Source organism: Antechinus flavipes, chromosome 3, assembly GCF_016432865.1.
Source record: "Antechinus flavipes isolate AdamAnt ecotype Samford, QLD, Australia chromosome 3, AdamAnt_v2, whole genome shotgun sequence".
Classification (NCBI taxonomy): domain Eukaryota; kingdom Metazoa; phylum Chordata; class Mammalia; order Dasyuromorphia; family Dasyuridae; genus Antechinus; species Antechinus flavipes.
The window spans coordinates 414,558,429-414,570,921 of NC_067400.1; the positions used below are offsets into that span (position 1 = coordinate 414,558,429).

At 42.5% G+C, this 12,493-nt stretch overlaps 1 protein-coding gene across 1 annotated transcript; it reads right to left on the reverse strand.

The window, feature by feature from the left end:
- Window positions 1-6,401: 6,401 nt before the first annotated feature.
- On the reverse strand, window positions 6,402-11,165 carry HOXD3 (homeobox D3). Its single transcript, XM_051986156.1, has 2 exons — window positions 10,619-11,165; window positions 6,402-8,731 (listed from the first exon to the last, which is right to left on the reverse strand). Exons 1-2 carry the CDS (start codon window positions 11,160-11,162, stop codon window positions 7,983-7,985), a joined length of 1,293 nt encoding a protein of 430 aa, XP_051842116.1. The 5' UTR covers window positions 11,163-11,165; the 3' UTR covers window positions 6,402-7,982.
- Window positions 11,166-12,493: the final 1,328 nt, after the last annotated feature.

Genomic DNA, 12,493 nt, shown 5'->3' on the forward strand with positions numbered 1-12,493 from the left:
TTGATGAACTCTTAATAGAACCAGCCTCCCTCCCTTCACCCCCTCCCCACGCACACACAACACCCCCCTCTATCCGTCCCAAGCCACCTTCTTCCTTCTTACCCAGGTCTTTAATTCGGCTCCTTGCTGAGAAGGCAATGCTTCAGTCAGTAAGGCTGATTTACTCACCGTTTGTCTTTCAGGAAAAATTTCAGGTAGTATTTAGTAATATCCACCTACTACCCCTCCCCCAAGCCTTACATATCACATAGACACAGTCTATAACGTCGATATTTCGTGGTCACAAACAGATGCTAATGAACGTGGAGTCACGTAGGTATCCAGCCGACCAACCCGGGCTCATAGCTGCAGAGACGGGCCTCCTTTGTGCCTCTAGTCTGGGGAGGAGACAACTATTGTTCCCAATGGGGGAAGGAAGGACGCTTGGGTAGACGAGCCCCGGTCAGCTACAACCCCTCAGTTTCTCGTGTTTACCTCTCACCCCCGCGTCTCCCTCCCACCCACTTCCAGCTCCTAGGCCTTCCCTTCTAAGCCTTAAAAGCGCCTCGGGATGCTGCAGGGAGACTGGGAAACGTTTGCAACGAGAGGGTGTGGCTATTTCCTTTGTGTTTTGTCTGCAAATAGCTGGCCATTGCTAGTAAGAGACTGGGAATTGTCCTACTGCTGAGAAGGAGCTAGGGAGATGGTATAGAGATGGAGAGGAAGGAGATATTACCAATTCCTTCCCTTTGGACTCACTTGAAACCCATTTTATTCCCTAGCCCTTGCCCTTCTATCCATATTCCCAGTATACAAAAGGAAAGGATCAGAGAGCACCTTCTACAAGGGCTTTATATTAGGAAAGGAAGAGGAAATTACAAGGACTTTTAATCTTTACTATAATCTGGCAAATATACGTTGGGTGTTTCATCTTAAATCCTTATTGGAACGTATTAAGGCAAGTTCCTCAAATTTCAGACTGGTATGGAAGGTATGTTTGCTTCAGGTCTACGGCTTTCCTTACATCCTAATTTATATTGGTGTCTCTTTCAAACACTTTTTCCTTCACATACTCTTTACTTCAGTCCTACCTAGGTTTTTACTTCTCTGATATCTTGTGAGCTAGACATAAGTAACCTAGACTTCCAGTCTAAGTTCTTCTTCCCGTAGAATGCCATGCTGTGAGGGATTCTCTCTGTGCAAATAGTATCTTTTTCATGCCCCTGGAAACTGCTAGTATAATGCATTTAATTGATTTTACCTATGTCTCCTTATTGTTTCTGCCTGGTGACAACTTCCAAACTTCTCTATTTCTAGTGCTGGCATCATCATATTCAAAGTCACTTAGACTTCTAGCTTTGTTTTCTCTACTCGATTCCCCTCTTCAAACCATTCTTCATGTTGTTGCTGAGGTGATCTCATTAATGTATAGGTCTTATTAAGATCATCAAACTCCAAACTGTTCATGATTCTCTACCACCTACTAAATAAACTATGAACTTTTAGTCCTTACATTTAAGACCATACATAATGTAGTTGCAACCTACCTGTTTTGTCTTATACCATAATGCTTACTTTGATAGTCCAGCCAAACTATACCATTCTCTGTCCACCTCATTCTTGTCTGACCCTTCTGGTCCTTGTGTCTTTGTTCATACTATCCGGACTTCCTAATCTCTTTCTCCATTTGTTAAAGTTCTTAATTCTTTCCAAGCTCAACTATATCCTCTAGAAGGAAAGAGTGGCACTTACCCTGGACCGCTCCTTTGTAATTATCTCATTCACATCTATCCTATTTATTTCCATACATATATTTCCCATCACCACTATTTCCATAAAATTATAAGTTTCTTGAGAACAGTCATCAGCAATGTGCACATCTTGTGCTGAACAACTGCTTTCTAAATGCCTAAATATCTGTGAGTCAACGATTCTATTCCACTGGCCCTCAGACCATGAACTGCAATGCCAGGCTCAAGTACTTTTCTACTTTGGAAGCGTAGCAGTAGGGCAGTAAATGTTGACATCTTTCCTGACTCCAAATCCAACCCCAGATAATCATCTAAGTATTTGATCTTGATAAGCATTGTCACTTTTGATTTCGATGGGAAAAGGTTTTGAGGAAGCAGAAAGATGCAGCTAGCATGACACAGCAAATAACAACAACGATAATTATAATAATAAAAGCACTACACTTAGAATCACAAGCCATAGTTTCAAAACTGTCCACAACAATAGGGTGACTGAGGGCATTGAAAGTCAAATGTTTCATTTAATGTGGGGGCAAATATGTATTAAAGGCAAACCTTGACCTCAGGTTTTCCTGACTTCCTATCCACTTTCCCATGCTGCCTTATTATTACCATTATCACCTTTATTCTACCTTTGTTGTACCCATTCACCCACCAAATCCCAACTAAGGCTCTGAACATTCTTCTCCCCATTAAGCTTGCTCACAAAGGACCACTAATAAATGAATTACTAAAAATAATAATACAAGATCTCAGAGGGGTAAACCTCATTTCAATTCCCTTGTGTATCTCCTGTGTCTTTGGGATGAATAAGCTCCCTTGAATCACTATGCCATTCCTGTATCCATGGTGATGTTCACCATCATCATAAACTCCCTTGTCCTCTCTAAGATGGTTATGCTGTCAGCCTATTGGGTTACATTACCTTCAATATCTTTTAAAAATTCTGTTTTTCAGTTTTAAAGCAAATGACCTGAAGAAAACTAATAATTTCCTGTTGAAGAAGACTGCTGCCCTATATAGAACCCAAGGAGATTTCACAACCACCACTTTTTCTTGTAAAGTAAAAATAAGCCCTTTGGTTCCACAAAACAAGTCTATGCCATATGTAGTATTGGGAGTAAGGGATGAAATGTTCCTCTCATCAATGTCAGAAACGGGAATGGTTCATATTAGGATTCAGGTAACTTCCATCTGTGGCTCCCCCGACCTCTACCTTTTGTATAAAAACCCCAACAGATGGAGAGCTTAAACTCACTAACCGCCTGTCCCAGTATATTTCTTCTCAGGACCATAAGGCTAGAGACTGAGAAGAGAAGACAAGAGTAACCAGTATAGGTAATCACTATCTTTTAATATCCCTTACAGATAGAAATTCGAAAAATCTTGTTCAGCAAGGTTAGCAGCCTCTAGGGCTTCAGAAACCAATTCAGTTGATGTGCTTCTGCAAGGGTACAAGGCAAGGAGAAAAGAAAACAGAACTCTCTCTCTCTCTCTTCCTCCCCCACTCTCTTTCTTTCTCTCCACTCTCTCTCCCTTCTTTCCTCCCTCCCTCCCTTTTTTCCTCTTCCCTTCTCCTTCCTCTTCCCTTTTTGAGTTTCTCTTGGTACAAATAGATGATTGACTTCATGATTCTATCAGAGGCAGATTTTTCTCTGTCAGATCTCTGGATGAGATCAGGGTCTGAAAATCAGCCACTAGAATCTGAATGTAACAGCTCATTCTTTCCTAGTCTCCCTTTCCTAGGCTCATAACTGACACTAACCCTTAGATTTGTATACCCACACCAAATCTAATATGTAGTTGGACATATAGAGCTACATGGTCTCAGTTTCCTTGACTGCTGTGACCAACTTTGTCCCTTCTTTCATTTTTTCTGTTCAGTCCTATTCCTCTACCTTAATGAACTGAAAATGGTGAGTGGGTCGATGTGTTAGATTCCCTAACAGGGGTGCACAAATTCTCACCCCCAACTCCCACATCGCCTTTGCCTAGTCTTAGGAAGAACCCTCTGGTCTGACTTGCTTCACTATTCAGTCCCAGTGATCCTGGGGTCCTCTCAGGCCCCATCTCACCCACACAGGCCCACAGCTGCTTCCCTTCAACCTTGTCTTCAAAGTTGTTCAGAGAGATATTTCTCCTTCTACTTATCCCTTCGAGAAAGAAGAGAATAGACGTAGGAAGAGGGAGTGTCTGGAATCCCGAGAAGTGGTTCCTCCTCTTTGGAAAACTTGTGGAATCTTCCAGAAACCAGGGCCTAGGTTTAAGGACCATTCCCTTCTCTTGTAATCCCATTCCACCGAAACAGCTCTCCTTTGTCTGGTTCCCACAACGGCGATCCTTTAGAAATCGGCCAACACAAAGACGCTAGCTTTGCATCCCTTATCCCCAGCAAACCTCCTCCCACACCGAGCCCAAGACCTAGTCAACTCTGTAAGAGATCTCATGGGACTTTAGACTGAGTCTTTGAGTTTCGATCCAGCACCTCTTTAACTGATCCCCTCCTTCCCGCCCTCCTCACCAATCCCCAGCCTGCAGCGGGCGATGGAGGACTTCATTTGCTTTGTGTTTCTTTCGAAACAATGGCCAGAACCCAGCCCAACCATGTGTGCTCTATGGCTAGAATAACCGGTTTCTTTCCCAAAAATTTTTCGGCCAAATCACTGACAGAACAAAGAAGAGTTTCCAGGCAGTCTGGCCTCAAGACCCAGATTCATTCCGCGATCCCTGGGATTCTTCCGCTTCTCCTTCCCCTCCCCCACCATCTCTCCCTCTTCTTTCTTTATTTCTGAGAACTGGCAGTCGAAGAGGCGGTTTTGCGCCTCGGTAGATAGAGCTGCTTTTGTGAGCTTCTCGAATTAGGCTGAAAACTAAGCCTCTTAGGCGAAGTTGAGTCACGGGGGAAGTCTGGGATGGGGATGAAGAAGGCACGCTGGAGACGGGGATCAAACCCTGAGAGGTAACTCTTCGAAATAAAGGTTTGCAGACTCTTGCAGTTAAGGAGGGCATTTTATTTTGCTTGGGTTCTGATGGTTCATAGCATTAATTGCAAGTTCTAAAGGAGCTGAATTTATGATGGAGACCAAGGCGGGTAGTTTATAATTGATGAAGTTTTAAATGGATATGTGGAGAGTAGGGTAGGTTAGTATATGCCAAAGTTGCTGCTTATATCTGTTTGTATCCCTAAGTCTCTGTCTATCTCTATCGGTATCTGTCTGTAACACACACACACACACACACACACACACACACACATACACACACACCCCTCTGTTTCCATTCTTTTGTGTGATAATCTCCAAATGGCAGCATCGCTGCTTGAGAAACATTTCTTTTAATAATTCTCGACCGCTCTCCTATTTCTCTCTCCTACCGCTACTGCCCCCACCCTATGCGGTGAGAGAAGGCGAGAAGAAACCGAATTTACTTATCACATGATCCCTCACACCAATGACGAGAACTGGGAATTGAGAGATTTTCAAGCTTTGTTGGCCCTCTGAAATTGGGTGGGGGGTGGAGTTGGAAGGAGAAGGGTCCGGGAATCCCAATTTTCACCACCTGGATGGAAGTCAGGGTGGGCAAACCAGTCCTGTAGGCCCCAAGATTAAACCTGCTTTTTCCAATGACCGGGATACAGAAAAAGTAGATATGGTTAATAAACATGTATTTGCCTAGAATCTGAATGCAAGAGGAAGCATTGATATCAGCCAGAACAGATACCATTTAAAATCTAATCCATGAAACCCTAAACTAAAGATAACATTTGAGTCTTTGCAGATACCAAGTATCTGAGTAGACTCAGCAGACACTCCTGCGGTCACATAACACCCTAGAAAACGCCTGTGGCGATGATGCATTAAGTATTTTTTATCATTAGTTTATTTTTTATTATTAGTTACGTGAGGAAGAGGAGATAGGGAAAATAGTTGAAATCTAAATAATCTGACAATTCGTCTATTTAATATTTAGCCAGTTAGTATAAGGTTAATATAGTCCTTATAAGGCAATGTGCTTTTTCAGAGATTCCCTAATAACTTTAAAAATCATTTCGTTCTGAATAATTATAGATTTTGCCTATTGCTGCAGATTTCCATAGAAAATAATTTTAAGTCTGAAAGTGGGTAAAATATACCTTCATTCGAAGCTATTTATTCTTTTGGTTTGTTTTCACACATCTATAACATGAATATTGAAATATATGCTCCTACTTGGATCAAATGAAATGAGAATGCTTTTGTTTTCTCCAATCTAACATGTTATTTTCGAAACAGCACAAAGAAAGCAAATAACTAAATGTTATTTGAAGTCATTATTATTCAGCGAAACACAAACATCAAAGAGAAAAGATTGCTGTTGGACCAGAAGATGAGGAGTTAAAATATTTCCTACAACAGGCATTTCACCTCTTGTCACCAGAGGCTGGAGATAGGAGCTGCAGGATTTGTCAGACCCAATAGAGAAAGAAGAGTCGGAAGACTTCGCTGGAAATACTAAAGAACTGACCCGTATCTGGAGGCGTTTTCAAAGAACGCCCCTTAGAGAAGATGATGTCAGTTATAATGGGTCTAGCCAATGATATTCAATGATATTTACAAAATGTTCGCAAATCCAAAATGTCATGGCGTCTTAGGTGAAGGGGGGAGGGAAGAAAGGGGAGAAGTAAACGAAGTGTTTGTTGTTTTCGGTTCTATTAGTGAAACTTTTATTATTTTACATTGTAAGTTAAAGTTTGTTTTCCTTGGAAATGACCCACTGGCTACTACAAAAGAGAACGAGGTGAATCGTGAACAGCATCATCTAAATAAAAAGCTTCTGAGCACATTTCCACGGGATTTATGAGTGGTGGGCTGCGGTTTTTTTTTTTTTCTGTGCCTTGTGTCTTTTCTTTGATTGTCATTTTTCTTTCAAAGTTCCTTTTTTAAATATATTATTAATTAATGCACAAAAGTAAGCTTGAGTCTCCCAAATTGAAATGAAGTCTACAAAAAAATCGATTCCTGCCTAGTAGAAAGACGACGGTAGAAACAACAAAGGAGAGAGGCAGCAGCATTGTGAGTCCTTCCGGAAATCTCTAATGAAATCATCACTATTAAAACGGCTCTTAATTCCTGCCATCTAGGGTTTTCCTCCTCTAGTTCGAAAAGCTGGAATGTCGGAAAGTAACCCCCATAAAGACTTGGGGCTCTGGCTTCCCATCCGCAAGCAATCGTCAGCCTCAGAAGGGCTTTGTGTCCCTGTGTGTGTGTGTGTTTTTTTTTTTTTTTTTTTTTTTTGTTGTTGTTTGTTTGTTTTTCAGCAAGAAAATGGCAGCGTGATCTGCTCGCAAGGCTGCATTATCAAAACAGATACACTTCTAACTGAGAAACGTACTTTTTTTTATTCTAAGTATTTGTTCAAATGGTACCAGACAACTTGAAATTAATAAACCGTGTGTGGTGTGTGCTATGTGTTCAGAAAATGCAAAACCGCCTTTTCGAAATGTTCTGTGCCACTCTATTCATGAATTACAATTTGCGGTCTTAATTAATCCTCACATAAACTACAAACACCAGCCACTGTTACAACTGTTCAAAACTACTCTCTCAACTAGGTTCAGACCAAGTAGACTAAATAGGTGAAACGTAGCCACCGCGGACCTGAATCGATCTCCCGAAGATACGCTGAATAAACTCTACAAATATACACATAAATACATTAAGACGAGGATAAATAATCCGTGATACAAAATGACTCGCTTAAAATAATAAATACATATCATTTAGTCCTATGCAATCCTTACATTATTGAGGAATCATATAAATTAACGTCTCTGGAAATAAGCTTCGATGCAGGCAAGAAAGATCCCATCGCTCACACTTGGTCTACATCCCCTCTGCATGACGTGCTAACTCTAATTGATCTAAGACTTACCTTCCAGTACATCATTACCAGATTATTAGTCCCTTGGTTTGCAGTATATTGCACTGTCATGCTCACAGAGGATCCTTTTAGTTGATTTATGAAGAGTTACCCCAAAGGAGGAGCGGTTAGGAGAAGGGAGACCCCTCCACTGCTAGACTGTGGGCCCTTTGAGTTACAGGGACCAGGGAACGTCAAGGGAGTGGAGAAGAAAGGAAAAGGGTAAAACAGGCACACAAACAAACAAACAAACAAACAAAATGTTTTAAAAAGAAAATAACAAACCCAAACCAAAGTGAGGTAATTCAAACGTGAGTCCGTCGCTGCAGCGCCCTCCTACAGGACCGGAGCCCACTACAGATGTGTCAGTTTGGGGGCTTCTTGAATCCTTCCCTGAGATGTATGGTGAGACGTGAGATCTGTGTAGGTGGGGTGGGGGTCACACGGTCCGTGATGGTGGTTGCCCGGGATCTGGGCGGCGCAGCTGTAGTCCACGCTGGCCGACGAGGGATGGGAGAGGTGGCCCAGGTTGAAGACTGGACCCGAAGCCGGCATGGAATCGACAAAGTTCCCACCGACGTAGACCGGGCTGCCCTGCAGGTTGGCGTTGGCAAAACTCCCGTTGCTCTGCATGGGGTGGTGCTCGTACTCAGGGCCTGGGTATCGCTTCTGTTGTGGGAGGCAACTGCTGAGCGGCGCCGTGTAGGCGGCCAGGCCGTACATGTTCTGCTGGGACTTGGCGAAAGAAGGGGGCGAGGGAGCATCGTAGCCCAGCCCCGGCACTGGGGGGAGCTGGCCTGAATAGCCCACGTGGTTAGCCCCGCTCAGTGGAGGGCTGCGCTCTGGAGACTGACCCACAGGCGAGTGCATGATGCCCTTGGCCTTCTGGTCCTTCTTGTACTTCATCCGTCTGTTCTGGAACCAGATCTTGATCTGGCGCTCGGTGAGGTTGAGCAGGTTGGCCATCTCCACCCGGCGTGGACGGCACAGGTAACGGTTGAAATGAAATTCCTTCTCTAACTCCACCAGCTGCGCACTTGTGTAAGCTGTACGGACCCGTTTGGACGCCGGACCTGGTGGGCTCTTGTCCTCACAGCTCTCACCTAAGTTGAGGAAGAAGGGGAGAAAAACAGAGAAAAAAGTGGATGGGTGTCAGCCTCACATAGAAAGATTGAAGAATTGAGGCAACTGAAGATAAAAGGAGATTCCTGTATTCCCTTTCCACCTTTTCCCAGTCCTCCTCCCCATAGTTGCCATTCCCTGGTTTGAGCTTCCTGACGGGATAGAAAGAGAAGTTAAGGTTAAAAGAAAGACCACATCGGTCTCTAACTATTGAGGATATGGCTTTAGACTCTGACCATTCCCATACCCCCTGAAAGTAACATTTCCAAATTTATTTTAGACCCTAAGGCATTACTCTGGGAGGGCCCATATGTTCCCAGATGTTTGAATGTGGAATAGAAATAAATGGTGAAATAGAAATAAATGGTGAAATACATTTCACACCAACAGTCCCTTCTTATCCTTCTCAACCCCAGTTCTTTGGCAGGAAGGCTCAAACTAGTCTTCTGAGTACTGAATATTGTTGTGCTCACAAGTGTTATGAGGTGAGACTATTTTGAACAAAGAAAGTTTCAGGCGCTGGAGAACTAGTTTCCAAACTTCAGCTCATCTGCAGATTCAATAGAAACTCCACCCAGAGAACAAAAAACTGGGAAAGCTATTCTTGGTCTTTAAGGAGGCTCTTTTTGGGGGGGATGAGGGTGGGGATGGCACTTTAAATGATGCAGTTCCTCTGAGAGAAAGCTCACTCAAAATTCCCACTGGTGAAAGTACTAAAGAGAGGAGAGGAAAGAAGGTATCAATAGAGACACCCATGAAGATGCCCAGAGGTTATTCTTCTCCTTGGTAAGACAGGGAACAAATGGAAGGTTGAGTGTTTCTTGAACACTTTCTCAAGTCTGGAGGGCAGAAAAAGAAGCTTAGTGGTTAGTTGACCTTTCTTAGGGAAAAGAGAGCAGAGAGCAACAATAAAACTAGAAACCTGACACCAAGTCAGATTCATTGATTTCCCTAATGCCTTGGTCAGGAAAACTATGTTTACCCAATATTTGCAAGCCAAATTAAAGAATGTAGGACACCACAGAAGCCAAGAGTGTTGATCACAGATCAAAAGAGGCATACCCTGACCTACTCCTATTCTTTTAAAAATAGAAAGTCCTTTTTTTGTCCTTCATCACCAGACTATCATCTCTTTGTAGTATTTCCTACAGTACCTAGTACAGTAAACTTTAATGTAATACACGGTAAATATGTGTTGGATTGACTTGAACAAAAGACACTTTTCCTTAGTTCTGTTTCTCTCATGATTCTTCCTTAAGTGAAGGAGTCCCAGGGTTATCTATAGCTGAGGCTCTGCTGCTCTTTATGACACCCCCCACCAAAAAAAATTAAATGGTTTTTGGCCTATCTGACAAGGTTGGATGGGTTTGAGATGATTTGGGGACCATTCACTTGGAGAATAGGATAAAATTAAATAAAATAATTCAAAAGGCATAATTTCATCACCTACTGTGTGCAGAAGTGACTTCACACTAATAATGATTTCTATTCAATTCAAATATTTGAAGGAATAGAGATTTACTGTTGCTCTGGAGGAAGCAGTTAGGAATAGTGACTGGAAATAGTGGAGGTAGATTTCTGCTCAGTGTAAAGAAACATTTTCTTACAGGTAGAGTTGTCCAGTAATAGAATAGAGTTAAAGATATTGAATTCCCAAGTTTGAGGTGTTTCAGCAGAAACTATATATGAAAGAAGTACACCTGTCAAAGATGTTGGAGAGGTGGTTTCTGAATTAAGATCCAATGCGATTATATGGTGTTTCAGGTGAGCCCTTCTAACTCCATGAGTCTAGGTTGGATAGAATGTCCTTGGATAAGATGGGAGTTAGATTATGGGACCTTAAAGGAAAAGAGCAAATGGATGGTTACCTGAAGTGGCACAATTGCTCTTCTGCTTGGAGTTCTGCCGGGATTCCTTCATCCAGGGGAAGATCTGTTTGCTGATAGTAGCAGAGGAAGAGCCAGAGGCATTGGGGCCACCTTTGGCCTTCTTGACTGGGGTAGCACCACTAGGATTTGTAGGTGAGGATGGGGGCAGTGTAGGTGGTGGGGGTGGGGGTGGGGGTGGCTGCTGATCTGTATTCAAGCCAGGGGGTTGACTGCCACCCCCACCAGTCTGGCCACTCCCACCACCTGGACGCATGCAACTACCATTGAGCTCCCCACCTTTGTGGGTTGGGGCACGGATTGGTGCTGAGCTCTGGATGGAACAAGCAGAACCTGTATAATCAGCATCCAGGGCTGCAGGGGCAGCAGGGGGTGGGTAAGGCTGATGAGTAGACCCATAGCCATAAGTGTCAGCAGCTTTGCTGTAGCCATAACCCCCAAAAAGGCCCGTGTTCTCATAGTAGGCAGTCTTCTGCATTGTGCACTCTGGAATCTCTGGGGCCTGATGACCCGACTCAAATAACATTGACTGCCACCTTCTCCTTCACCTTCACTTCCAGCTCCCAGTGACTTCTTGGATGGGCTATGGTCCCCAGTCCAGGGAGCAACCTGCTGGAGAGAAAGAGAAGAGAGCTCAATGAGATTGTCATTGGCAAGATAAGTCAGTACAGAATAGATATTACTCCCTTCCACTCCCACTTGGGTCCTATTACAATCATTTTATTTATACACTTTATTTATTTATTTATAAAATGATGTTTTTGTGAAATTAAGGTTCTTGTGAAATTCAACTTGTCTAAACTCTTGTAAGAAAAAGATTGTTTTTTTTTTCTTGAAAAAGAAATGCATTACTCACTCTATCTCTTTCTCTCTGTCTCCTTCCCTCTCTGGACTTGCCTTCAAAGATGTTTTTATTTTTCCTCCAACACACTAGTGTATTTCTTAAGCCATGTAGAAAAATAAAGGTGGAGTTTCCCTTGAAAATATTTCTACTAGATGAAGCTTCCTTCAATGAGACCAATGAGACCCTTAGAATGACAAGATTTCCTATGGATGGTTATTTCTGAGTCTAAGTCATTCGTGGAACCACAGGAGTCATATAAACCTGAATGAGGTCTTAAGGTTAGAAAGGAAGAAAAATAAGAAATAAAAAATCTGTTAAAACTACTAAAATGGTCTCAGAATTACATCCAATGATTCCCTACTTTTATCCTCCAACAAAATCCTCTATTATTTCAAGGTTTTTTTATCTCTCTTTATAACCTGAAATGAAGGTTCTTTCTTTCCCTAATTGGAAAGTTGTGAGTCTTAAATGAGTGGGCTGAGTAAGCATAGGTAAGCTGGTTTTCAACTTTTTTAAAAATTATTTTATCCTAGATCTAGTCTATAAAGAATGGTGTTTATCCACCTTTACTTTGATATAGCATCTCTATGTATGTGTGTCTCTCTGTCTATGTTTTGATCTCTGTCTCTGTGTCCCTACCTCTGTGTTTCTCTGTCTCTTCCTCCCTCCTTCCTCCTTCCTTTCCCCTCTCTCTTGTTCTCTCTCTCTCTGCCTGTCTCTGTCTCTCTGTGTGTGTCTCCCCCTCCCTCCTTTCCTTTCTATTACTGTTGCTCTCTCTGTGTCTGTCTTCAACAAGAGAGTCACTCATGACATGATGGATGGAACCAGAATTAGAATCCCCCCCCCAATAAGGAGAATTCCACCCCTATTGTAACTCTTGACTCTTGATAGAGGCTTCTCTCCACATCTTCTACTCCTTCTGAAAGATTCCTAAGAAGTTAAAGTATAACTCATAGTATTCCAAAACTTTTGTTTGTATGATAAAGAAAATACATAGGTCAGCTCCCTTGCCT